The sequence below is a fragment of the Centropristis striata genome, chromosome 3 (assembly GCF_030273125.1).
Source record: "Centropristis striata isolate RG_2023a ecotype Rhode Island chromosome 3, C.striata_1.0, whole genome shotgun sequence".
Lineage (NCBI taxonomy): Eukaryota > Metazoa > Chordata > Actinopteri > Perciformes > Serranidae > Centropristis > Centropristis striata.
In genome coordinates, this window is record NC_081519.1 from 28,496,152 (window position 1) to 28,524,148 (window position 27,997).

At 37.2% G+C, this 27,997-nt stretch overlaps 1 protein-coding gene across 1 annotated transcript in view; it reads left to right on the plus strand.

Moving 5' to 3' along the window:
* Positions 1-27,997, plus strand: part of LOC131968604 (transcription factor SOX-13-like) — a 47,281-nt gene that overhangs the window by 9,929 nt on the left and 9,355 nt on the right. The window contains exons 2-11 of the mRNA XM_059329558.1: positions 3,804-4,020; positions 4,856-4,958; positions 7,103-7,189; positions 12,495-12,667; positions 14,313-14,381; positions 14,524-14,635; positions 19,138-19,214; positions 20,510-20,675; positions 22,393-22,511; positions 27,205-27,256. Of these exons, the coding sequence (XP_059185541.1) occupies positions 3,804-4,020; positions 4,856-4,958; positions 7,103-7,189; positions 12,495-12,667; positions 14,313-14,381; positions 14,524-14,635; positions 19,138-19,214; positions 20,510-20,675; positions 22,393-22,511; positions 27,205-27,256 (1,175 nt within the window). The remainder of the gene's footprint in view (positions 1-3,803; positions 4,021-4,855; positions 4,959-7,102; positions 7,190-12,494; positions 12,668-14,312; positions 14,382-14,523; positions 14,636-19,137; positions 19,215-20,509; positions 20,676-22,392; positions 22,512-27,204; positions 27,257-27,997) is intronic.

Here is a 27,997-nt window from a genome sequence, read left to right on the forward strand (position 1 = left end):
AGTATGCAGGCTCGGAGAGCTGGGTGAAGTGGAGGGGGGGCGGTTCTAATCATTATTATGCTTTCCGCAGAACGGTGGCGCTCCGCATTTTTTTGCCGTGTTCCCGAGTTGGTCGGCACATTCCGCTGGCATTGTTATCCGGCCTGTTTCCTGCGGCCGGCGGCTTTTGTCAGCCTCTCCCCCATTGTCCCGGCTTCCTTTGTTCCCCGGCTCCAACAATGGCTTTTTTTCTGCCTCTTAATATATATGTGCACTTTTTGCCCTTGTGTGTTCTGTTTGTTTTGTTCTGCTGTCTGCTGTGTTTTTCTTTCCTCCTGCTGCAGAGCTGGGAAATAAAACACACACACAAACACACACTCACACACACACACACACAGGCCTGAGCTGATATGTTCAAGTTCACTGTGGTTCAAACCTCTCTCACTCAACCTGTCCTCTTTCTTTCTCTCCCTTTCTCCTTCACTGAGGCGTTGTCTGTCTCCCTCCCTCCCCTATTGCCTCCTATTATTCACTGTCACACACACACTTAGACAATGAGCGTAGCTGTGACTTTAGGTGGTGGTAACACAACCACCACCTAACCCTTGACTTTGACTTTAGCAGTGACCTTAAACAGCACATCTCAATTGTTGTCATGAAACAGACCCTGAAAGACACATCAAACACCAGAGACCCCCCATGTGTACAGTCCTGGACCATATTTTCACCACCATCACCTCAACATGAGGGTACACTGTGAGGGCTAGACACTAGGTGCATCTCATGCACTTGTTTTTATCTGGATTTCAAAATTTGCACATAATAAAAACCTGAGTGGAAAGGCCAAAAGATGTTCTTCACTAAAAAGTTGGTTTATGGATAAAAGAAAAATGCAACAAAACAATGAAACAGACAGCAAATAAATGATGCCAACATGAAGCATGTGACTTCAATGTGCATTTAAAAAACACTGTTGTTTTTACGGTACAAAAAAAAAGGCAGCTGTGGTTGCCAGAACTTTACCGTAATAAATACGGTGCAACTTTTTCTGATATTACGGTAAAAAGATATTGGCACTGTTGATTTCCCGTTTAAGATTATTACCATAAATAAAGTTTTTCCATCAAAAAAAAACAAAAATGCTGTTCTGCCATATAATTGACAAGAAAATACTTTGTAAATGAAAACATAAATGAAAGATTTTACCAACTGTAAATATTACAGTATATTTCTGTTGAGATATGGTGTTTAGTACATTTAACGGTTAGAAAAAGTATTTTTACCAAAAATAAATGCAAAAATGATGGATTGTATATATATATATATATATATTACAGTATATTTTTGCTACAAATGAGGTGCCAGTGTATTTTACAGTGACGGTATTTTACAGTAATGTATTTAAAATTAAAAATTAAAAAATTAAAAAAATAAAATTGATTAACCCATTTATCATTTTACGGTCTTTTACTGTCATGGTTTAGCAGTTTTTCACCGTAAAATCTACGGACATTTTTTACAGTGAAGATGTCCATTAAATATCTTAAAATATGCAATACATTTGGATTGAACCCTGACTAGTTTAGACAGTGAAATCTATCACTGGAATCAATACAAAGATAATTTTTACAACAATTTTTTTTGAAATAGAGGTTGAATATTTAACTGCAGAGAGAACCAGTCCTTTATTTTAAACAAATTTATATTTTAACAATATGGAAGAAATATCTAACTCTGATTTTTTTTTGACAGATTTTTGCCATTGTGATATGATTCATGAAGGAAATTATCATTTTATCATGATCAAAAAATAATCCTGTTGTGATTTTTTTGCCGAGGATCTGTACCAAACAAAAAGGAGCCTGTAGAATATGATTTGTAGCCCAGGACAACTCTGCAGCACCACGATACTTAATTCAGAATGGTTTTTGTCACATATTTTGCCTTTAACAAATATTGTCCCTCCTGCTATTTTTATATTGCTAGTCCATACTGATTTTTCAGTCCTATTAAGAAAACATGTCTTAATTGATGGCTTAAATAATTAATGCTAATATCAGTCTGTTGGTTGGTTCTTTACTTCAGTCCAAATCCATGCAGAAGTGGCTTTAAACCTGCTTCTTCCTAATGGCCAGCAGGGGGCGACTTCACTGATTGCAAAAGAAGTTTGTTTGTATTTTAGGCAATCTGAAAATGCCTACTTCTTACTGGATTTATTTCATCAGTAAACATTCTGATAATGAGTTATAGTCTCAATCGCTAACTTTAAGTCGTTTTCAATACAGCATTACGTTCCTTTTGTAAATTATGGTCTCATTTAGATTAAATGGAGGATGAATAATGGCATTCTTTAGAAGCAGGGCTACCTTATGATTGAGAGGAGAGGGACCTTAACAGTGCGTGTTCAGTTCATCAAAGTCAGTGAAACAGTTTGGATGCTTAGAAATGTTGATATGGTTCCAACTATGATAGATGAAGCAACAGCAACATTCTGCTGTCAGACAATACTGTCCCCAGGCGCATTTATGACATGTCAAAAGACATAGAGAAGCTATTCCCGTATGACTTTTTATGGTTCACTCTAAAGGTGACTTGTTCCTATTTCAATTTTTTTATAACATGTCATATATTGAAGTTGTGGTTCTGTATAAATTACAGACAACGTTGGGCTGGGGGGCCCTTGATATTTTTTTATTTACAAAAGTGGGGCCCAGCTGAAACACTTTAGGAACCACTGCTCTAAGGGGTCAATAGTTGATTGTGAGTAAATACTGTCTCATGTTTATCAAGTTAGCTAGCCAGCATTAGCATTAGTTGATGATGTAGCGCCATTCCAAGGGGAAGGACATATTTTCTTCCCAATTGAACTAAGATTGTGAATGTGGTGAACATTATACCTGCTAAACATCAGCATGTTAAGCATGTTATCATGCTGATGGTAGCTTTTAGCTCAGGCATCACTGTGTCTAAGTGCAGCCTCACAGAGCTGCTAGCATACCACAGAAACACAAACCAGCTCTTTTTACAAAGCTGCTTTAACTTGTTCCTCATTTAAGTATGTAGAGGATGAACAGACAGATACATTTTTTTATAAAGATTTGTTTTTGTTAACAGAAATTCTTACAGTATGGTTATGGTGTACAGTAAGCATTTACAGTTTGTCACATTGAAAGTCGTATTTTACAAAAGGAGCATACACAAATGTGTAACTTTACAGACACACCGTACAAGGATAGTGATTTTTTTTTTTTTAAACGAGGAAGAATAAAATAAAAATAAAAATAAAAATAAAAATAAATGAAAGACCCATCCCACCCTCCTCCCTCGTATGGCTCTCAATTTCCGTCATTTTTATACCTACACAATCTATATAAACAGTTTACACATACACCCATATGTACACATTCATATCTTATAAATCAACACTCTACTCACAACGAATATCTCAATGAGAAAGTTATACAAGAGGGGCCTTCAGAGAGCTAGTTTGAAGTTGATCCAGGAAGGTTCACACCGTCACGGTCAACCAAATCCAGAGAAGGCAGAATGTCTATGAATGGACCCCAGAGTTCCCCAAAGGCTGCATGCTTCCCTCTCACACTGTATAATATCTTTTCATTAAAAAAGTATTTTAAGTGCTCCACATATTTCCCTATGTGAATCTATGTATAGATTCCAAAAGCTTTCCTGTTATCTTGAGCGCTCTTGATTTCTTTGCTATCATTATATCAACTATCAAATCCAAATTTTAAATTGGCAAGTGCTCAAACCCTACCACACCCAGATGACACCAAGTTTTGTATGTGGTGTTTGTGTTCCAACAGAATGGTTGAGCCCAGCCCTCCAGCACTGCACCTCTTCTCTGGCGGGGATGTCAGCATGGCGTGTGTTGATGTCAAAGTAGAACAGGAGGAGTCCATTGGAGGAGGTGGAGTTATTGCCAATGCTCAACCTCCTAGGAGGTCTCCCTCATGTGATTGGTCAGGAAATCATCCACTGGAGGCACGCCAGCTGACCCCACCGCTCTCCCGCTCCCCTTCGGTAAGGATATTAGGACAGGTTGTCGACAGATATATTAGGTGTCACAGTTTGATATGCCTAGGTTTAGGTTTAGCATTAGGTTTATTTTATTTGCACAGTTAGAATAACATAAAATGGAAAAGATAACATTAAGTGTAAAGTGCAGGGAGAGGCAGAAAGCCCAGATGGGCTTATTTAAAGCCTCCACCTAAAATGTCATAGTTATAAGAAAGTAATAAACTGATAATAGAAAAAACATCAACAACAAGTTATGAAAATAACAAAAATAATATATAAAAACAAAAATGAACATGTTATAAAAGTGTATTTGTGTTTGAATTAGAATTTTAAAACAGCAACAGCAAATCTTTTGAAACATTTTATAGAGTTCTGTGCCCAATGGGAAAAGGTTTTCCATCATTTAGTCCCTAAATTGAACAATAAATTGACCTCTGCATGTAATAAATCTTGGAGGATGAAGATGTAAAGATTGACACGTTGGATAAGAATGAACCTGAGAATTAAATTTAAAATAAGTCTTAAAATGCTTTGGAAAGTTTTCATGATCTGAATATACCTTAAAAATAAAAACACATATTTGAGGGATATTGATGTGATGAACAGTAAGTATGTGGAGGTCCAGATGAGGCATGTGACTCAGATATGGTTCCATCCTAACAAAACGTTTCTGAAGAACCAAAATTCTGTGGAGTGTAGTAGGAAAGGTGCTTGCCCAAACTATATTACAATATGAAATATATGGATAAATTAAACTATAACAAAGTGTACGAAACATGTCAAACATGTAGTGTTCTTTACCCTGCTTAGTTGACCTTCTCTTTCTGTGCCCTGACAGGAGGGCTCTCCAGGTAAGGAGCTGGCTCACAGGCAAAGCCCCATGGGACTGAAGGAGGTCAGGACACATGATAGACCAGAAGGACAATCCAACTTCAAAGAAGGTCTGTCTAGACTCTTAACACAGTCCCGTTATCACTGTGTGTCCTGCAGTGTCAGGACCAGTCCTGATAGAGCTGCCACACAATCATACTCTGATCAGCAAAAGAAGCTGTCCTTGTATTGATCATTTAATGACTTTAAAACACTTTGGTGCAAGATAAAATTGGAAAATATCTCTTGTTTGTGAGGTTGATGACATATCTCTTGTTATTTAGAAGAAAACTGTGGCTGTGCAGGCTGAGTGGTAATTCTGTCCAGTGTTTTGAATATCGTGCTCAAAGAATCTTTGTTGAGGTTGAGTCCTCTCTGCAGTGTCCCAGGTTCGATTTATCGACTCTCTCATTCCATTTCCTGTCTCTCTTCAGCTGCACTTTCAAAAATAATCTTTATTATACTGTTTTTGAGCATCCATCAGGGGGTTCAGAGTGAGTGTCTTGGCAAGCCTATTAATTTATAATTGATAATCACAATAAATGTGTTTTTTTAAAAACACTAATAAGTATGGTGAACCTGAGGATCAAAACACAACATTTTTCAAAGCAAAACACGTAACAAAAACAAGGTTTCAGAAAACACAGCAACATTTCACAATGTCAAATATGTTGGTGTGTTTTGAGAAATGTTATGTTTTGTGAAATTTTGTTTGGGGATTTTTGTTTTGTTAAATATTGTTACGTCTTGTGAAATGTCTTGGGTTTATCGTACTAAGGGCAAATTGAGTTTGGTTTTTACATGCTGTGGCTCTATAGGGAGACATGTTGATCAGCTGTTGGGGCTCTTATTTTGAAAAACAAAACAAACTATGGTGTGTCATATTTAAGGGAAGAACAAAAGACATGTGACATGTGAAGAACTTCAAAACTTCCAAACCCAGCTAAACATATAATAATGTCATATATAAATACAAATATAATAACCTACAATATCATCTATAATATAATAATCTTAATTTGATTATCTTATATTCATGCATTCTTTTAATATTTCTCAAATGTGAATGTTATGTTTCATGCTTTACACAAGGTTACACATTTGTGGGCTGTCAAAAGAAACAGTTTTTTTATTTTTTATTATTTCCATCAGAGTATCTCAACCACTTGTAAAATGTCCACTTATCTTAGAAATGAACTGAATGAGAAAACCTCTGTGAATCTCAGAAATCAATGGGTACGAACAAAGTAAGGACAAATTGTGGATTGGAACAAAAATAAGAAGACATTTTTTCATGTATTGCTTCCTTCCTGTTCATTCATCTCATTGTCCAATCAGTGAGGGTACTACCACTGGAGGACATTGTCCCAACCTTCACACATAGTGTCTTTATTATTTTATATGCAAACATTAATCAAATCAATGCAGTTTTTGTGCTTAAAGACAGGTTGTTTCTGAAGCACTCAGTAGCCCGAGAGACTGTTAACTTGGATTTGCACTTAATTCACCTCAACAAGTACTCACCATTCACCTCAATATTGGATTTCAAACATTGGTATCAGTGCACCTCCTCAGTCTGTCTCTTTCTGCATCTCGGTTTGATTTCCTTCTATGGGAGTCTTTCTTCCTCACATATACACACATCTATACAATTTTCTCACCCACCACACTTTGACGACTCCATATCTTATGTGTTTAAGTGCACTACATTCTGCTGCTATTCAAATGAAACAATGCAGTCTGCTGAAAATCGATGCATAGAAGTGACAGTTTGTGTAGCGAAGCGAGGGTGTTGTTTTGCTTCATGAATGGGTTCGGGGTGATCAGGGTGCTTTTTTTTGTCTGATTTTCTTCAATCCCTCACATGTGGAGTAAAAGGCTGCTCTGCGAGCTGCTCCCGAGACTCTCCCTGCCCTCAAGTCTTTCACCAGCCTACACTCCTCGCCTTAAATTTTTCTCAAATTCTCTTCACTAGCTGACCTTGGATTGTTCTCTGTCCAAATATCGATCCACTCAAACACTCAAAACTTCTCCCAGAGGCACAAACAACCTCTGCCCTCCGCCACCTCAAATGTCTTCTTCAATCAATGCCATTAGGGAGGCAGAGGAGAGGCTGAGAAAGTAGTTATGTGTCAGATAGATTTTATTTGACGGAATATATTTTTCACGCCATCTGGTGCAGCCCAGCTGAGTACCTGTTGTGTTCTGTTAACAGTAATGCCTACCATTGAGAAGCTGCTGAATGCTGACTGGAAGGAGAAACTTCTGGATAAAAGCACAGTGGGGGCAGGACAACTGAAAGGTCAGCTTTCAAACACTACCAACATCTTTATACCATTTATACACCATGTAGACCAGGGGTGGGCAATTAATTTTCGCAAGGGGCCACATGACCAATACCACAAATCTTTATAAAATACAGTAAATGATCTGGTTTTGAGCTGCTACTGATAAGAATACATGTTATGATAAGACTGTTAATGTGGAGTAAATCAAATATAGCAGTAAAAAGTAGTAAATACACCTATCACTTTTCCATTTATTTTAAACACAACTGTAAATTACCTTTGGCAAGGCTCCTATTGGCGTTTTTGTATTGTATAGCTTTCATTCATTTTCTAGGTGTTTTACAATGTTGTGATGCTTTCATTTTGAAAAGGTGCTGTCCAGTGAGAAACGTGTGCTTTAATTTTGAAAGGTAGTGACAGGAAATAACAGGTGGAACGGTTAAAGGAAAAACGAACGGTAAATAATAATGAGTGCGTCGTAATTCATAGAATTGATATAAAGTATGAAAAAGGCTTCTTTAGTGGCTGGCTGATAGGAACAAGGTTTGTAAAAGTTTATTTTCTTCTGTCATATTAGTGGCAATATTTGTTGTCTTAACTTATAGTAAAGGTGCTTGTTTGTTATTGTTTTCCTCCTCGTAGCTCTTAAGGTGGATTCACAAGTTGACCTAGGATGTCTTATTTTTATTTTCATGGAGCTACGATTTTAAATAAATCTAGTGAACTATCAGTTAAAGAGTCGACCGTCATTCAGCCAGGAATGCTACTAAACATACATTCAAACCACAAAAACAATACAGAGCATGTATGTTACGCAGTAAACAAGTAATATAGATATATATATATAAGTATATATGATATAGATAGATAGATACTTAACACAACATACAGACACTTAAGAAGTTAAAAAAAGAAGATCAGTTGGTAGGATGGTTGGCAAGATGAAGGTAATTATACTGGTGATATGATGGCAACAATGCTCTAGTGAAGAGACGGTATATAATTGTAATAATAGTAGAGTATATAATATATAATATGTAATAATAAATAGTAACATATGAAATAAAATAAAAATAAATAAAATAATTATAAATAAAATAATATGATATATAAAAAATAATAATAGTAATAATAATAAATAAGGCCGGTATAATAATAATAGTAGTGTATTACAGTATATAGTAATAATAGTAATGGCAGCAACACTATATATAATAATAATAATAATAATAGTAGTAGTAATAATATTAATAACATAGCAATGTGTCATGCGTAGATTTTGTGCATTTCTGTAATGTTGATTCTGGCATTTATTAACTTTATGCAAAAAGCGACACATGTTTTAAGCTACCTAAGATCAGGCATACATACGTAAACCGCCTTCAAAATAAAAGCACGTCGGTTGTATTAATTACTAATTTCTGGCCGGACAAGGACAGTCAACGGGCCGGATGTGGCCCGTGGGCCGCCCGATGCCCAGGTCTGATGTATACCCTCATTCCCAACACATTACTATTCCATTGATATATTATATTATTTCCAGTGATCCTCATCTGCTTTGTTGACTGAAAATTGTTACACAACACTTGTTTCAAAAGACACCAAGCTGCGTGCAGTCACTCGGTTAACCACCGCTACGATAATTTGGCTGTCAAAATTGTTTGTTTCATCTGGTGTTCCTTCTAAAATGAGGGTAAGTCGGGACAGAAACAAACAAAAAGACACATCTGGAGAGACAGAAGCAGGAGGACTTGACCAGCCAAATTATATATATTATCAGCAGACGGCAGACGTTCACACACTAGTGTTCAGAGGGACCCAACCACCATCATGTCATCGCCCTGTCCCACTGTCGTAACCACACTTAGTGGTTTGCAGTTATCTGAGTGTCTCAGTATTTACTTTCCTCTGTTATATAGTTGTTTCCTTGCTTGTAGATGATAAATAAATCATCTTTAGAATTAGCATGAAACCAAATAGTCCTTGTTGAAGGAGGAAGGTTTCAATCCAGAAAAACATTATGTCTATTCTGCCCTACAAAGTCTAACTGCAGTAACTAAATTTTTGGTCAAAATTTAGTTATAACTACAAATGAACTCCTTGATGTCTGTTTTATCTTGTGACAAAGTTTTAGATTTCAATTTTGCTTTATTTCAGAGAAATAATTATATAAAAACCACAAAATCCAACTAAAAACCAAGCAGTAATTGCACTTGCCACGGTCTGCTTTGGATATATATACTAATTTAAACATAAAAATAATATAAATTATAAGTTTATTTGAAAGGGAAATCATTATCTAGATAGTGATGAAGTATAAAAAGTGGGTTACAATTATATTAAGACTAAAATATAACATTTTCTTTATAATATTTAGTCTAAATTACACAAATGTTTGAATAGAGTTGTTTAACACTTTTGAATACACTTTTAAAAATGTTTTCAATTTGAAAATGTTTATTCACTGAAAACTATTAGAACCTTTTATAGCAATGCAGTAACTATGTTTTTGGGGTCAAAGGTCATGATTTTTGAGCATGAAAATGACATCATCAATACATGTAGAAATAAGTGTCATATCACTTATCTACATATAACCAATTTGGCTGGCCAGTTAAAACATGTTGAAAACTTTAAAGCAGTTTTTCTCAGTTTAACCATTTGCCAGTTACTGCAGTTAGACTTTGTAGGGTATAATATGGTGATCTGTAACAAAAAAAGCTGGTAATTCTTTCTATTCTATTCAATGGGCCAGATATTATCTGCAGCCTATTTAAAACCTGTCTGTATGCTGTCTAGACTAATGTGTTTTGTCTTGAACCTCTCAGCTCATTTTTGACACATGCAAACTGGGGTTGACTTGGTCTGTTTTCAAAAAAGACAAACATGGCAGCTGGGTCACAAACTTTCTCAAACTTACAGCTCAACAGTCACGAAAATGTGTTAATGAAAACATTCGAGGCAAGAAGTAGGGCTGGGCGATATGATCCAAAAGTCATATCTTGATATATTTGGGCTGAATATCGATATATAATATATCCTGATATTTTTATCGCAAAGTGAGAGCAAATGTTCAGTCAAAGTCAAAGTCAAATATGACATGTCACAAGTAGTTTTATTGAAACTGTTTATTTAACCCATTAAGGCCTAAAACGCCTGGAAAAAATGCCTGGAAAACCTCTGGGCGATTTTGAAAGAACCCCCTAAAACCTGAAGTTTTTCTGGAAATTCAACAAAAGATTTTTCAGCCTCTGTAGCAGATAGAAATGAAATTCAAAAAGTATTTGACAGCTTATACCCGTGGCTTTCATGAAAAGTTGAGTTTATTTTGTCCAAACCTTCAGTAAAGTTTTTTAAAAAATCAACAAACTCAGCAAATGTTACATTTGACTGAATAAAAATCCTATGCATGATACATGCCCATTAGCAAGATGCAAACATGATATGACCATTGGAAGAAATAGACATAGTTCTCATTAGCCTACTGTAATAAAAATAATTATAATAATTATCATAATAATAATAATAATAATAATAATAAATAATAAATAATAATAATACATTTTATCTATATTGCACTTTTCAGGGTACTCAATGATGCATAAAGTAATATAAGACATAAACAGCCATGATTTCTTATATCAGCATCACAATCAATTAGTATTATTATTATTATTATTATTATTATTATTATTATTAATATTGTTATTATCTCCAGATGGCCAGATGGTCTGTTCTTGAAAATATTTCGTCTAAAAACATATTCCTCATCCATAAATCCCGGTCGATTGGTTCCGAGGGTTCAAAGTCTGAAACAGCAAAAAATATAATCTGCACTATTTTCACCAAGATCGCTTCCGTCACTTACTTCTGAGCTCCTCCGCTATAGTCGTCTTCCGCCATGATTTCAAAGTTCTGGAAAAGTCCCATGTTGCATTGTGACACTCCCACATGTATTCTGATGCATTTCATTGGCCAAGAGACCGAAAATAGGTGGAAAAAAATACAAATACTACAAAACGACGTATCCACCTTCCCGGCCTTAATGGTAGAATAACACAACAGCGCTCCCGGTTTTAATGGTAGAAATGCGGTAATGCTTTCCAGGCTTAAATGGGTTAAGTGAACATAAATACTGTAAAACAACAGGAGTACCTTTTTAAAAAAAATCAAAGCTCCATAAAGTGCACATTCAAATAAAAAAAATATCTTTAATAAAAATAACCTATGAAATACAATTTTTTTCCGAAATAAATATATTTATATGAGATAAGAATAACGAACATCACAAAATAACTAAATATGACAAACCCTAGTAAGGGCAGAATTTCAAATAAAATAAAATAAAATAAAATCAAAATTACTTTATTTATCACCGAGGGGAAATTCAGGTAGTCTGGTAGAATCTCTCGAAGATAAATAAAAATAAATATAAATAAAATAAAAAAATTGAACTGAACTATATGATTGAAAATGAACTATATCCATATAGCGATATGGTCTAATTCCATATCACATTTAAAAATATATCGATAAATCTTTTATATCTATATATATCGTCCAGCCCTAGCGAGAAGTAGGCAGCGCAGAAAAACATCATGTAGAGGTAGAAATAAAAATGTAAAAACTGGGTTAACATCTGCCTCTTTAGCTGCTTAATTCTACACCATGTTCAACAGCTAGTCTCTAAATGTGTCTATGTGCTGTTTGATGCTGAGCAGCTAGTGTTCACTTGGTTTTAGTGCTTTTTCTCTGAAAACGGCTTCCTGCTGTGGGAAAAAACACACAATGACAGCCTTGTGAGTGAATTTGAGAACAGGAAAGTTATGCGTCAGACAGCTGAAAGTCACTATAAATATGAATATATAAACATATAATTTTCCATCACTGCACTGCAAAAAAGGTGTCCAAGATAAAACCACTAAATCTGAGGGAAATTATCTTTCTGCATGGACAGATTATCTCATATTATTTCATGTTTTATGAGTTAATTTCTTATTTTAAGTGTATGCTTATTTCTAGATTTAATAATCTTAATTTAAGAAATCTTGTCAAGTGAAATTATCTGTCCATGCAGCAAGATCATTTCCCTCAGATTTAGTGTTTTTATCTTGTTTTTAGACACACCTTTTTTGCAGTGTGACCCAGTTCAAACATTTAATTTGATACATTGTTCTAAAAAATATGGGCTATGGCCACTTTCAAATTGTAATTCATTACCTTGCTTACAAATGATACAAATATGAACACTGACCATGACACAGTTTATCATGAAATATATATTTAGTGATGTTTTGGGGGACCCTGTGACCCCTCCAGGTACCCAGGAGGCTCTGGCAGAAAAGGAGCTCCAGCTGCTGATGATGATCAACCAGCTGAGCGGTCTGAGGGAGCAGCTGCTGGGAGCCCACTCTGAGCAGAGGAACATGGCCGCCCTGCTGCTGGAGAAACAGCAGCAGCAGATGGAGCTGGCACGACAACAGCAGGAACAGGTACAGTACCACTGACAGCTGTCCAATCACAGGACGCCAACATCTACAAAGTGTCTACTATCATTCTCATCAAACTTACAAACAGGATGTTCATTTTCAGTTTCTATACTGTCTGTTATGTTGATGAAAATAACCTAAGAGACCCAGAAACAAAAGAATCCAAGGAACTAAATGAGGAACCAAGTATCTGAGGTCGCTTTCATATACATAGTAAGATGTGCTGTGTGTGAGTCTGAGTGTGTGTTTGTGTGCGTGTGTGTACATACAGATGTGTATGTGGGGATGGGAGGGGTTGGTTTTGTCATTTTTATTGTCTGTTTTTATTCTTATTTTTTGTAAAGCACTTTGTGTTACATTTCTATGTATGAAAAGTGCTATAGAAATAAAGTTTGGTTTGATTTGATTTGATATACTCTGACACAGTGGTTCTCAACCTTTTTTCAGCCAAGTACCCCCTAAAGCATTAATAATCCATGACTAAATTTATTGCAAATATTTCTCATCACTATAATGTAGTGATTCAAACTAATGTAGTAAACACAGTGAGCATATAACCATTTAAAACTATAACTGCTGCGCTTCAACCACGACTCCATCTTTGAGTTTTCCAGTGATTGACAGGTGATGCCAGGTGGCAAATGACAGGTTGGGTCCAACCATCCTGGTATGGGGGACACTCTGGGTTTTTAGGATCAGGAAATTGAATAGCCTACTGAATATAAAATTAATTTTATGAACTTATACTTATATTTTCCTAAAATATTTATTAAATAATTATTTTTAAAGGATTTCTGCATGGATGCTCCTTTTTAAATGTATATTTTAAAATCTCACGTACCCCCTGGAGTTCCTTCACGTACCCCCAGGGGTACGCAGACCCCCATTTGAGAACCACTGGTCTGATGGATGAGATTCAGTGGTGAACTTTCTTTCTAATCAAGTCACGGACCCGCTAAATAATTTGAATAGTTTTTGTTTTTCTGTGTAGCCACAAGCAGCTGTGTTCTGTGATCGTCTGACCATATTTGGAACAGGGCCTTTACTTTATCATTAGAGCACGTCTGTCCACGAGACATTTTCCAAGCCTGCTACTACCTTGACCCCAGTTTTTAGCGGACCAGAGTTTCGTTCTTTGCTCTGCACCAGAGTTCATTAGAGTTCTTTTCAAGCAGACCAAACGGCTCAGGTGTGAATGCTTTGCTGAGGTTAATTCAGCATTCTGTTCCGAATCATTGTTCCAGGCATTAGTCACACCCTCAGGTGTTTCCTGTGACACTGAGTTGTGGCTTATGAAAAACTTTTGATTGCAAAATGCTCAAATTAATACTTCTTTTCTTTTTCTTTGGCAAGTGACCATGGTATTAGCAGGTTAATGCCCTTTGAGGTGTCCAGAATAAGGAATGTCTGGCCTCCCTGTCATAGGTCTACATTAATCACTGATAGTGGACACCTCATCTGGCATTAACCCTTACATATACAATATGTAGTAATGTAGTAAATGCACCCAGCATTGCTGTCATTTCAGTATTAATGTATTAACTTGGATTCATGCATTCTGCTGTGGTCTCCCACACTGTGTGTACTTGTGTGTGTCTGCCACATACTGACAGGATGTGTGAAAGAATGAACATGTCTTGTGTCTCAGATCGCCAAGCAGCAGCAGCAGCTGATCCAGCAGCAGCACAAGATCAACCTGCTTCAGCAGCAGATCCAGGTCAGCTCTCATCATGACCTGCACATGCACTTGATGCACATGAGATCCTATTTACAAATGAGACGCTCTCATTGCAGATCAACAATCTGTGTTCCAGAGGAATTTTTATGTAAGGTGCATTTGTGCTGTCTTGCCCCAGCAGGTGAACATGCCCTATGTGATGATCCCGGCTTTCCACCCCAACGCTCAGTCGCTCTCCGTCACCTCTGACCCCCAGATGACCATGCCTCTGCAACCCATCCCCTGCAAGCCAGGTCAGTCATCAAGCTAGCAGAGTGGGTTCATTTACATAGCCTAATATGACAAATCACATTTTTTTAAATACAGAGTCTATAGGTGGCTGTCTTAACAACACAGCATTTTCATTTGGTCTGATTTGATTTGATTTCAATGCTTGGTGCCACAGTTGGATTCAGAACAATCTAATCCGTGAACCATTCATTCTTTCCAATTTTAATAGGCAATCAAAAGTCAAATAACGAAAAATTGACTGGTTATTTATTTTTATTTTTATTTTTTATTATAGCACAAAAAAAAATGCTTGTTTTTTCATATTTCAATATTAGGCTCAGATTAAAAATACGAAATGGAAAAACGGGCACCAGGACTGAATTTGATTTTAATACGGTTTACGTGACCCAGAAGTTTGACTGCGGCCAGTGAGCCGTCATTCTCTTCTCTGTAGTCAAACCATCCCTATATAATGTAGTGACCCGTATTATAGATATTTATGGTAAATTCATTGAAAACGCTGTTACGGTGTTACAGTGCTGTCTTCTTTAAATATGAACAACAAAATAACTCTGTCTGGGTGCTAAACTGTGCCTTTGCGATTGAGTTTTGCCTTTTAGTTCTGGCAACGTTCAATTATTTGGGGCTCTTCTGTGTGGAGTTAACATGTTCTCTCACAGTACAAAAACATGCATTAATACATTAATTGGTGTGTGAATGAGAGTGTGATTGTCTCTCTCGATGGCTACGTTTAAATGGCAAAAATGGTAAATGGGGTGCACACGCCACGCATTTTCATCAGCTACTCCTTCCACAAAGTTCTCCACCATCCACTAGATCTCCCAGGTCTCGTCGAAAGCCGTCTGGCTCGCCTCGCAACAATTGGTGCATCCAAAATGTGATAGAGGTAATTCCAGATCCTTCTCTGTTCACTAATACTATCTGTACATATCCTTTACATTTGCTGGAAAGACTCCTGTAAATTTATTAGAGCTGCCAGAGTAGCTTGAAGGTCCGACGCATGGAAATAATCCCACATGTTTGTTTATTTCCTGTACTGGAGCATGGATGTGACGTAAACGTGTACGTGACGTGAGCAGATCTGAGCAGAGTTTTGTGTCTTGGCAGTGTAGACGGACACGCTACGGCGGAGCGGATTACAGTTTTACATTCTGGAGGCTGGTTTCAGATTTTTGTGTTTTAAAGCCCCAAAAACACTGTCACCGTCTAAACGAAAGGCACTTCCGATAAAATATTTTGTCGTTTTTACCCACAAGCATCCTCGTGTAAACGGGGCCTACGTGTCAGCCCTGTGATAGTCTTTAGACCTGTCCAGAGTGTACCCTGCCTTTTGCCCAATGTCAGCTGGGATCAGTTCCAGCCCCCCGCATGAATGAATGAATTATGCGATTTATCATGGACTCAATAACGATCTGTATTGTATTCTATGTTCTACCATTGTGATATTTAAAAAGCCTTCAGGCTTAGTGCTGGGAACATTGAGGTTAGGTCACTTCTTTCATAGCCTGTCCTTCCATTCCCTGTTGTGAAGACAGAATAAACACTCAGCTTCTCTGAGAGTCATTATGTGCTGTGAAGACCTGAAACTTTGAGCTGAAAACCTGTCAATTCCATGTGTTGTGGTCCATTCTACGCTTCTTCTCACTCGGGGTTTTTAAAGAAAATCTTTAACATATTTATGTTCTTCAACTCAAGGCCTACTTTAAAAGAAATGGAAAAGCATTAGTGATCTACAAATGCAGACTTCAGTTGAACAATATGGTTGATAGTAGCTTTCACACACTTATGCTTGTACAGTTTGCAGGCTTTAGAGGGTACAGCTTAGAAAGCTCCAGCTTTGTGCAGTCTTCTTTTACAAGTCTTAAAAGCTGTGCTCATGGGTGACCTTGTCTCCTCTTTCTTTTCAAACCTAAAAGACACAAGGCCAATCTTTAAAACATTGTAGGCGGAATTTAAGGATAGCCATTCATTTGCTTTGAGTGCTTTGGAATGTTTTGACAGATGAATGTAAAACTATTACTGAAGGACTGTTGGGTTTTATGAAAGAGTTCAACTATAGCCACATTTGAGGTTGTCTTTTCTTTGAAGGTATGGACAGAGTAAGGCTTTACTATTAAATTTAATTTTGGTAGTGTCTTGTTTTAGTTTGCACATTCTCATATAACCTTCACATCATTTTTACCCATGCTGTGAGTAATGTTACTGCTTAATATAAAACATTCTATTGCACAATGAGTTTCATGGCTGTCACTTGTTTGTGTTAAAACTAATTAGAACTTACATTTGCAGTGAGCCTTACCTGGGTGAAGAGCTAACAGTTGTTGAGCCAATGTAACTCCAAGGCTGCAATAATACAAAGACAATAAACCTCCCTAAACCAATGTTGTCATATTGTTTAAAGGTGAGCTAAGTTAGATTCAATTATTATAACAGCAAACAGCTATTTGATATGTTAAGATATAATGAAGTAATGGCATCCTGGATAAGGTAATGAAGGTCAAACACCTGTGTGTTGTAATTGAAGCAAGGCAGGCTGCATGTGCATGTTAGTGCATAGAATTGCATGTGAGATTTTAAATTGTTGCTCCCCCCTCCTTCCCATGTACAGTATGCACTGGATAACTAGCTAACGGCCACCACTCTGCACTGTGCACTGCCCGAGCCAGGCATGCGCAAGAGTGGTGCGAGTGGTTCTTATACAGTGATTGCCACCAATAATAATCTGGCTTCTGCAACAACGCCATACACCAAACAAATGACACTCTGTCTGCACCATAGGCTGTAAAAAATAAGGTTGCCCCAGTTGCCATTGTTAGCACTGTTAGCACTGCTAACCAGGTGGGGTCATCCCTATGTTCCCTGGGTCCTATGTTCCCCGCAATCTATCAATCTTTACGGTAGACTCTCAGCATGGCCATCAGGCCTACCGTCACATGGCCCACCTTAGCTCAAGCAGCACAAAACTTAAATTTGCACAGCAGCTACTTTCTGGTTACTTTGCAGTTCATTTTTTTGCTTTTTAAATCTAGGATTACTCATGTTTGTATATTCCCACCCCTAATCATATTGTCTTGCATCGAGGCTTAGCTTTTTCCTTTTATTATCCTACCTGTTCTCCATTGTATTGTGCACTCTTGTGGAGATTTTAAAACAAAATCTCATTAAACATTTACCTCTAATAATATTTCATTTAATTTGTTTAATTAGATCTGTCTCATACAAAGAGGGGAAAATAGGACCCAGGGAACATAGACACGCTCCCCAACCAGGTCACCCGAGTAAATGTGAGCTAACCCTCATTAGCACTGTCGGTGCCAAAATACACAAGCATGTGCTGAAATTCTAACAAAATACCTGTTGCTAGCTAAAAGATGTACCTGTTGCTAGCTCAAATATTTACCTGTTGATAGCTAAAAGATTTACCTGTTGCAAGCTAAAAGATTAAGATTTAGATTTAAACACATATGATTATTTTAGCACTCTATGTCCACCAGAAATGACAGGTTGAATGTTAGCAAACTAATGTTAGCTATTATGATAGCCAGCTAAGGCACAATACTCCATTGCTTTCTGAATTATTCAAATTCTACTACAACATGAGTTACATAGTGTCAAATGCTTTACCTTAATTTTCCGCAAATGTAGTTAGCCTAAAACTGACTTTGGACATATGACTTAGTGACCCAGAATTCCATGGTAAAATATCTCAAATTCCATGGTGGACTTTTTAAAATTCCACGGACTAATCAAATATAGACTATACAGAACATTAAGACAATAGAAAACTGGATAGAATTAGTTGTGATTGGCCAAAAGAAAAAGGGAATATTTTTAAAGAGCTTAAAGCTGCTAGAATGGCATACATAAGACTGACCTGTGAAAAGTTGCAGAAAAACATTTCATATATTGAAAAATGTATTTGATCGCCATCGTTATATCATTTTTATTATTATTTATTTGAAAATGTCTTACTTCCTCTATTTACCATTCATTGCTTTCGGGCAGGGGTCGGCAACCTTTACTAACTAAAGAGCCACTGTTGGCCAAAGAACAAACCATATTTTGAGCCTTATAAAGAAGATGAAACAGCCTACTGAGTATACATTGCCCTACCAACAATACTAACAGGTCATAATGAGCATTTATTAGTAAGATTTTGTCAGAATGCAATCAGGATCCAAGTGCAAACGAGAGGCTGGACACTGAAGAAATATCTCAGGAGATTTGGAAGCAAAGGGAAACTCAAAACTAGACTTGATGTTGGCAAAATTTAGAGGTTAAGATGGCGAGCCGTAGACTTTATTACTCTATGGTGCACATTTTAGTTGACTAAAATGTAAAAATAACATAAAATGTGTCATGGCATTTATATGACATTACAGTTAGCAGTGTTCTGCCATCAAAATGAGTCAGAATTAGTGAGTCAGAAACCTTCAGTCGAATCAAGTTACCACACAGGTATTCAAGTGTTTTTTTCATCTATAAAATTTTACACCTTTTACAGCCGTCGACTATCCCATGCCGCTGCTGCCGAGCCCTCACTCCGCCCCCGTCAAGAGGAGCAGTGGTTCCTTCCGACAGGTACAATATCACTACAGTACTGTATATATCTTGTGTGTCGGCCATTTAATTGTTCATATCAGTGTAAAAAAACTTGTTTTTGTATAGTGCAGCAATTTTCAATCTTGGGGTCCTGACTCCAATTGGGGTAGCGAGATGATTTCTGGGGATCACCAAATCATTTTGGAAGTCAACTCTGTGTCCACTGTGTTAAAGTGTTCACGTGTTAATGTGTTTTAGTCTTTTTGGTCATTTAATGTCTTTTTCTGAGTCATTTTGTGTCTTTTTCTTAGTCATTTTGTGTCTTTTTTTGGTAATTTTGGGTCTTTTTTTGGTCATTTTGTGTCTTTTTTTTTTATCATTTTGTGGTCAATTTGTGTCTTTTTTGGTCAATTTGTGTCTTTTTGTGGTCATTTTTTGGTCAATTTGAGTCCTTTTTTGCTTAATTTTATGTAATTTTTTGTGTCATTTTGTGGTCAATTTAATTCTTTTTTGGGTAATTTTATGTCTTTTCTGACAAATCCCAAAGTATCAAGTTATTACTTTCCAAGGAGTCTCTGTCTTGAAGCTGACTATTACACACTCAGGAGGTCAGAATGAACCTTTAAACTTATAGCAAAGGACTTAGATTAAAAGTAACAATAAAATATAAAAATATATAAATGCACAGACAGAGAGATGTTTTAGTTCTTGTCTGCTTCATTATTTGTCCAAAATATGTCGTATCAACTGAGTTTGTATGATCTGAACTGTGAGATTCTGTTCAGTGAGCGGGGATCGCGGACAACATGCATGTTAAATTGGGGGTCGTGACTCAAAAAGGTTGAGAACTACTGGTATAGTGTACAGAATGTGTATGTACTCTGTACTGTGTGAATGTTTTTAAGGGATGTCAAAGAGTTAATTCCTCCTAGATTAAACAGATAATGTACTTCTCTGGTGGGAGGCTGAAAAAGCTTTTTAATGCACCACACCCTCTGTTCAAATGTGTGTGGCATAGGTGTGTGTGTGTGTGTGTGTGTGTGTGTGTGTGTGTGTGTGTGTGCCTGTGCGTGTATGTGTCATGAACTATATTTGCACGGCTGGTTCTCAAGCGGAGATAGACCAACACAGTTAGATAAACAAAAGAGAAGAAAGGATGAGGTGAACGTGAAGACAAAAGACCACAGACTTGACAAAGGTGTGACAGATGCGCTCCGACATGCCAAATCTGCCGTGCATAACCGGAATACATGCACACCCTTGCCCTTTGCGGTTACATCTGAATGTGTGTGTGTGGCCCCACCCCTGCTCATCTGCTCTCACTGTGTGTTTAGGAAGCCAGTCAGCCCTTGAACCTGACCTCCAAGCCTAAGGGTCTGGAGTTGGGGAAAACACCCAGCCCCAAGAGCCTGGAACTGGGATCGCTGGTGATGCACGGAGCCTACAGGCCCAGAGACCTCCACAGAGAAGTTTCCCACAGCCCGCCACGATCTGCCCTCAGTGAGTTTCACTGACAGTTACACTGCTGTTAGAGAAAGTAGGAATTCATGATCCCAAAAGGGAAAAAACTGTTGCCTCTACCCAGCCTCTCTAAGATGCTTGTATGTTATTTGTGGCATTAGACACCGTCTGTTTTTCTGGTTCGTCACAGTAGAACACAGTTGCTCACAAACATTTTTTCTAAAGAAACTTGTGGGAGTTGTTTCCACCACACTGCAAAAAAGTGTTTTTTGTGTGTCTAAAAACAAGATAAAAACACTAAATCTGAGGGAAATGATCTTGCTGCATGGACAGATAATTTACCTTGACAAGATTTAAGATTGTTAAATCTAGAAATAAGCATGTTGAACACTTAGAATAAGAAATTAACTCTTAAAACAAGATAAATTAAAGCTGCCAGCAGCGATGAACTGGCCCGAGCAGAGTGACCTGCAAATTATTTGTTTCTTACCAAGATAAAAAAAAACTTTAGATTTAGAAGTCTTAGATCATTTATCTTGTTTTAAGAGTTAATTTCTTATTTAAAGCGTTCAACATGCTTATTTCTAGATTTAACAATCTTAGTTTAAGAAATCTTGTCAAGGTAAACTATCTGTCCATGCAGCAAGATCATTTCCCTCAGATTTAGTGTTTTTATCTTGTTTTTCTACACACCTTTTTTGCAGTGCAGCGGGCTTTAAGAGTCTGTCTCTTTTTTGTTTGTGTCTATGTTAATCAAAAGTTAAATTTAAAAAATAAAGATGTGCTATTGTCATGTAGATAAATGACAATGTATCTTATGTTTGTCATCACTAACTAGACACAAACATTTAACATGTGGTGTGTTCATAGGCACATTATGAGACGCCTTCTAAATAGGAGGAAGATACAGATTTTATAGTTGTTTAGCTTCTTTTGGTGTTGTTTTGTGTTTCTTTGTAGTCATTCTGTGTCTCTTTGTAATCTTTTTGTAGTCATTCTGTGTCTCTTTGTAGTCATTCTGTGTCTCTTTGTAGTCTTTTTGTAGTCATTCTGTGTCTCTTTGTAGTCTTTTTGTAGTCAGTTTGTGTCTCTTTGTAGTCTTTTTGTAGTCATTCTGTGTCTCATTGTATTTATTTTGTCTCTTTTTGTAGTCCTTCTGTGTCTCTTTGTAGTTATTTTGTGTCTCTTTGTAGTCGGTTTGTATCATTTTGTGTGTCTTTCTAATTGTCTTGTGCCTCTTTTTTTTAGTTGTTTTGTGTCTATAAAGTCATTTTGCATGTCTATGTAGTTGTTTTGTGTCTCTTTGCAGTCATTCGGTGTCTCTTTATAGTCATTTTGTGTGGCTTTGTAGTACTTTTATGTCTCCTTGTTGTCAGTTTGTGTGTTTGTTTGTTTTCTCTTTGAGACTCAGTGGGCCTGTTCAGTCATACATCCATAGGTACATACATTAATTTTGTAGCTTTCTCCTTTAAAGCATGATATATTGTCAAACAAGCAACAAATCTTTAATTTTTACTTGTTTGTCACTCACTATAAATAGATAAAGGAAATGAAGTTAACAGGTGCACCAATAGTCAATGTTATTTAGTCTAGAAATAGGAGTTTAAAGAAGAGAAAATAAATGCTTCTCAGTACTTTGTAATGAGTGCCTGGCAACCAAAATGGTAGTAGTTAAATTAAAAGCAGGAACTGTGTGTTATCACTTTTGCTCACTCCAGTTTATTTCCTCCTCCTTGACCTGTTTTCTTGTCTTCAGGTTTTCTCGGAGATGGCGATGTGGTCACCCAGGCCATCCATGATGCCCAGCAGCTCCTGAGGGGCCACAGCACCGGAGAGCGAGAGCGGGACAGAATGAGGGACGCCGGAGGGAAGATGGTGAGCTGATATCAGTCCTCACACCCACTCACAAGCTTTCTGCTCAGGGCCCTTTCACATACATAAACATCACGGCAAGTTTACATGTCGTCTCATGTGTGGAGATACTTTTACATACAAAGTCAGTCAGTCTGTCCATAACGTTGGTAACACATATGGTGAGCTGAGAGTCTTCAGCAGCAAGATAAGACATGCATAGAGATTTAATGCAGCTGTGTAATTGCAGTTTGTTTCTCTTTTACTATTTAACCCATAAGAACCCAGACCCAGTAATCCTCAAAGGAAAATGATGGGGGATATACCACAGACCAAGTGGACTACATAGAACACATTTATGATGTTTAAAAAAAATGTTTTAACCCTTAATGTCTTAAGATCTGTGATGTGACATATACGATACATTGGGCGTCTTATTTTAAGATAAAAAAAATAGACACATTTTCTGCTTACAGAAACACAAATGTGCTTTTTTCTTTGCATCTCCACAAGATATATCAAAATTGTGACATAAATAGTGCTGTTTAATAGTAAATTATTTTTCAGATTTGTTTTTAAGTAACAAAATAAGAAAAAATCAATAATAAATAAAAAATAAATAACCATTTGCTCCTTTTGTTTTTTGCATCTCTATAACATATATCAAAATTGTGACTAATTTCTTCAGGATATATGGTCAGAACAAGTTAAATGCAATACAGGACACACTAGTAACGGATTAGAATATTTAAATGGGTTTAAACTTAAGCTTTTTGAAATGAGCTACTTTTTCCCATTTCTGTTTCCAGTCACAGCCATATTTTGGAGAAGTCACTTCTTGTCAAAGTCACATGACCACCACACCAGGGTGTTGAGTATACGTCACTTAGGTATTTAATGAGAGATTTAATGGTAGATTATAGAAGATTTAAAGTGTTTGTTACATGTGTGTTACCATGGGTTCTTATGGGTTAAAAAAATATCCAGCAGGTTTCAAACAACATTATGCGTTTGTGTCCACCTGATAGATGTAAGTTTATCTCTTTTGCCTCTGCTTTTGGCCTCCACCAACTCCTGAGGTTTTTTTAGCTGCTAAATGCTCCACTATGTTCACCAGCTAGTCTCTAACTGTGTCTGCCTGCTGTTTGGTGCTGAACAGGTTGAGTACTTTGGGCTTTTAGACACTTTTCTGTGAAAAGTTAAGGCCAAAAGCATCGCTATGAGAGCAGGGACTGGAACAGTAAAGTTGTGGGCTGTGATATATATATATATATATATATTACTATGAAAAATATCTTTCAAGTGAATCCACACCTGCTGGCTATTAAGAATTGAGAATTCTTATGAGACATGGTATGAATAAATGTACATAACAGACACATAAGTCTAGACACAGAAAGCCATTAAAACAACTAGAAGGAGCTTTCATTTTGTGCTGAGTATTTCCATGAGCGCTAGTGTCTCGGCTCATAAAGATCTTGATCTGACTATAACATGCATTTGCTGTTTGCATAGTCATGAGGTGAAGTATCTATTTGAAGCTAGGTAAGATTATTAGCTGTAATATGAAAATGGTAAGACAAAGTAAACCTTCTTTAAGTACCATTCGGACGTCTAGGTTGCATGAAAGCCCGCAACTAATAGTTTTTGATGCGTGGCAATAGTCATTTTATTATAAATAGCTGATTAGCAATGTCAGCATAAAATGTTGTGTTGTTTGCCAGTTGTATTACAGTGATGAATTGTTGTGTTTTCACCCTTCCTCTATCTTTAACTTTCTTTTTGTTCTTGGGTCAGTTATTTTCTTTTTGCTCCAGTATCAGCTTTAAGCCACAATATAACATTATAGCTAAAATCCTCTTTAGAAGTCTCCTCCTGCTTCCTTTTTACTGGCTAACATATTAATGTGAACCCAGTCCCTTGCAGTCTGTGCGCTTTAACTCATTTTGTCTGATGCAGTGAGAGGCAGGGATGGAGTCCTGGACTAGGACTCAAGTCGGACTCGAAGCTCAATTTTCGTGACTTCGCACTTGGATTCATGCATTCTTGCACAGAATGACTCTGACCTAAAGAAATTTAACAACCACATTATAAAAATTGACTTTGGAAAGTTAATGTCTTTTCAGTTTGTGTGGATTTTGAAAAAAACACTGGTTGATTATAAAATGAATGAATGAATAACTGAACTCCCTAGAATGCTGACAGTGTGCCCTCATGTTTTTATTTCTATATCAGCTCTTTCAAGCAACCAGGATAAAGAACTTGAGGCAATCTATGAACTCAACCCAGACTCAACCTTGAGGACTCACACTCTGGTATTGATGACTTGACTCGGGCTCTTCTTTAGTGACTCGGACTTGTTTTCGGACTTCAGCACCAGGGGACTCAAGACTGACTCGGACATTGGAATTGGTGACTCAACTACAACATTGGTGAAAGGCATTAAGAATAAGGCTGTGGTCACACATATGCAAATTTAACATTTAGTTCATTCCGGTTGTGAAGCAATTTTGTGTCTTTGCATCGTGGAGTTTGCAGCTTCAACCGAAAACACGTGTGTGTGTGTGTGTGTGTGTGTGTGTGTGTGTGTGTGTGTGTGTGTGTGTGTGTGTGTGTGTGTGTGTGTGTGTGTGTGTGTGTGTGTGTGTGTGTGTGTGTGTGTGTGTGTGTGTGTGTGTGTGTGTGTGTGTGTGTGTGTGTGTGTGTGTGTGTGTGTGTGTGTGTGTGTGTGCGTGCGTGGCTCACTCGGCTGTCAAGAACTCCTTGTAGTTGCTTTGATAGATATGAGAAGGCAGAAATATTACTGACTCTGACCTGAAAGCCTGTGAAACTACATTTTGATCATTTCACCACAGAAATTCTGATCAATCAAATCTTAATGTAATTAGCTGGACTATTGGCGGAAATATGTGCCACCAGAAACTGAATTTGAATTATTGATATTTGAATTTGAATTGCTTAACTTGAGTAATTGCATTAAAAAACTGAATTTGAATCACATAATTTGAATTTGTATATTTGAATTTGAATTGCATTGAAAAACGGAATCTGAATTGTAATTTGAAATTCAATTTATTAGTTTGGAACTGAACATTCAGTTCTCACAATTCAAATTCAGTTCGCAAAATTCAATTTCAATTTTCTGTGACGAACATCCTGGTAGTAAAGGCAGACCAATTGAGCACAGGAAACGGAGGTGCTGATTGGCCGAAGAGGCGCTCTGTGTATCTGCGCTCGATTGCTCTGCCTCAACTACCCAGATGTTCGTCGCAGAAGATTGAAATTTAATTTTGCGAACTGAACGTTCAGTTCCAAACTAATAAATTCTATTTTTAAATTCAGTTTTTCAATGCAATGATTCAAATTGAACAATACAAATTCAAATTATATGATTCAAATTCAGTTTTTAATGCAATTATTCAAGTTAAGTTAAATATTTCAAACTCAGTTTCTGGTGACACATATTTCAGCCCATACTGGACTTTGCAATAAAAATAATTTGGAGGGGTCAGAGTCAGGTTTAGGGTTAGAGGGAGTGGTGCTTCTCATGAGGATTTAACCAACTAAAGAATATCCCTGCTGTAGTGGAAACACACAGCGGAGCACATTGTAACAGCTCAGTATTATCAGTGTTGCCTTCTGGATAAATGCAGTTAGGTAAACACTGTATGGAATACACAAAGAAGTTATATATCTGTTGTTTCTATTAATAGTAATTGAAAAAGGGGCTGCAGATTCAGTATCCCCTGATAAAGGTCCTATCAGATGCTGTTAGTCTTCTATTTGTGAGTGCAGTAGCGTGCTACAGTGAAAAATATTTCAATTGCACACATGCCTTGAATAATAAAATATGAAGCACGATGGAAATTGCTTACAGAAAATCTTGTGTGGATTTCACTGTTTTGAAGTCCTATTAAAGCACCTCTACATTACAGATTTAGTCTGGAACCCGACTGTAAAAAATAAAAGCCTGGCTGTTATTTTTTGTTTTGGTTCTTGTAAAAATTGTCTTCTATTCTGGTCTTGGTTTTCATTCTTTGAGGTGGCTGAAGCTTTGGTCTCAGCCTCGTCCCGGAGCAACAGCTGTTGCAGCCTCACAATACCACAAAGGCCTCAGTGTGGCATTGACTGAGCCACCTGCCCTCTCTCTTTGTCCACAGTAATACTGTACTCTGTGGCTCTCCTCCTCCTCTCCTCCATTATCCTGCTCCATCTCGCCTTTGCTGCTGCTGCTGCTGGTGCTGGTGCTTTAACACCAATACTGATGACTGACCTATTTTGGTATTACACTCCACCGAACGGGGATAAATAATGTTTTACAGCACGGGATGGATGATAGATCCGCTGATGGTGTGATAGAGTTGTTACATTCCCAGCTCTGCCTTTTCTCCTTCACCTCTCTTCCCTCCAACAATAAACACCATTCTTCCTCCTCTGTAGCGTTGTCATTTCCTTCCTTTGCATTTACAGCTCTGCATTTAAACAGCAGCTGATATGGTGAGCGTGCAGTTTCTTTACCTTAAATAGAACTCTGTGAAACACATGCGAGCCTTGAACACACCCCTTGAACATCGGGTCATCTTTTACTGCACTCCAAATTCAAATCATGTCTTTGTGCTCGAGTGTGAATATTTGTGTGACTTTACTGCATGTCTGACTTAATGTGTCTTTGTGTTTTTTATGTCTTCAGGAGCATAAAGATTCTCCTCGCAGTGAGAGAATTTCTCACTCCGAGCGCGGTGATGACCACCTCAGCAGTGACTCTGAGGGTAGGTTTACCCCTGTTTAAATGGACTGTTCAATACATATTTCCTTCTTACCTGTAGTGCTGTTCATCAATTTAGATTGTTTTCGTGTGAGTTGCAGTGTTGGAGATATTGACCATAGAGGAGTCTTCCTTCTCTCCAATATAATGGAACTAGATGGCACTTTGCTGCTGAATTTTTCAATTGTATTTTTTTATTTTTATCCTTTGAGCACCAAAGTGTCTCTTTGCAGAAATCGTGACCCAGGTACTTGAGATAATCCACAGACCTTGTTGTGAGCACTTTTTCATGTAGGAGTTAAACTACAAAGAAAATACTTCCTTTTCTGTTCTGAAGGCAGATATGTGAGCTGGATCTACAAAACTTGGCAACTCACACAGAAAAACTATCTGGACTAAAGCAGAATTTCTGTATTTTTCCACCTGGACCCTATTCCCCATGTTTTTGTGTCTGAGTGAATAAAGGGGACAATTTTTGAAATTGGTCCAATATGAAGAGAGAGCGCTGCAGCAGTAAAGCAGTAAACAAGTTGTAATGCAATCACATTGGGCAACTGTGCAGCTTCAATGTATGTCAATTAAAGTACTTGTTTTTGCCACTGACAGGCTCAGACTGTATAATAATAGTTGACGTACTTATCATAAAGCCACCCATTGGTCTGTGAATGAGTTCGCCATTTTCCAGTCAACATCTCGGTTAAGGCCTGTATCCTTATTGTTTTTTTTTGCAACCTGTGCATGTGCA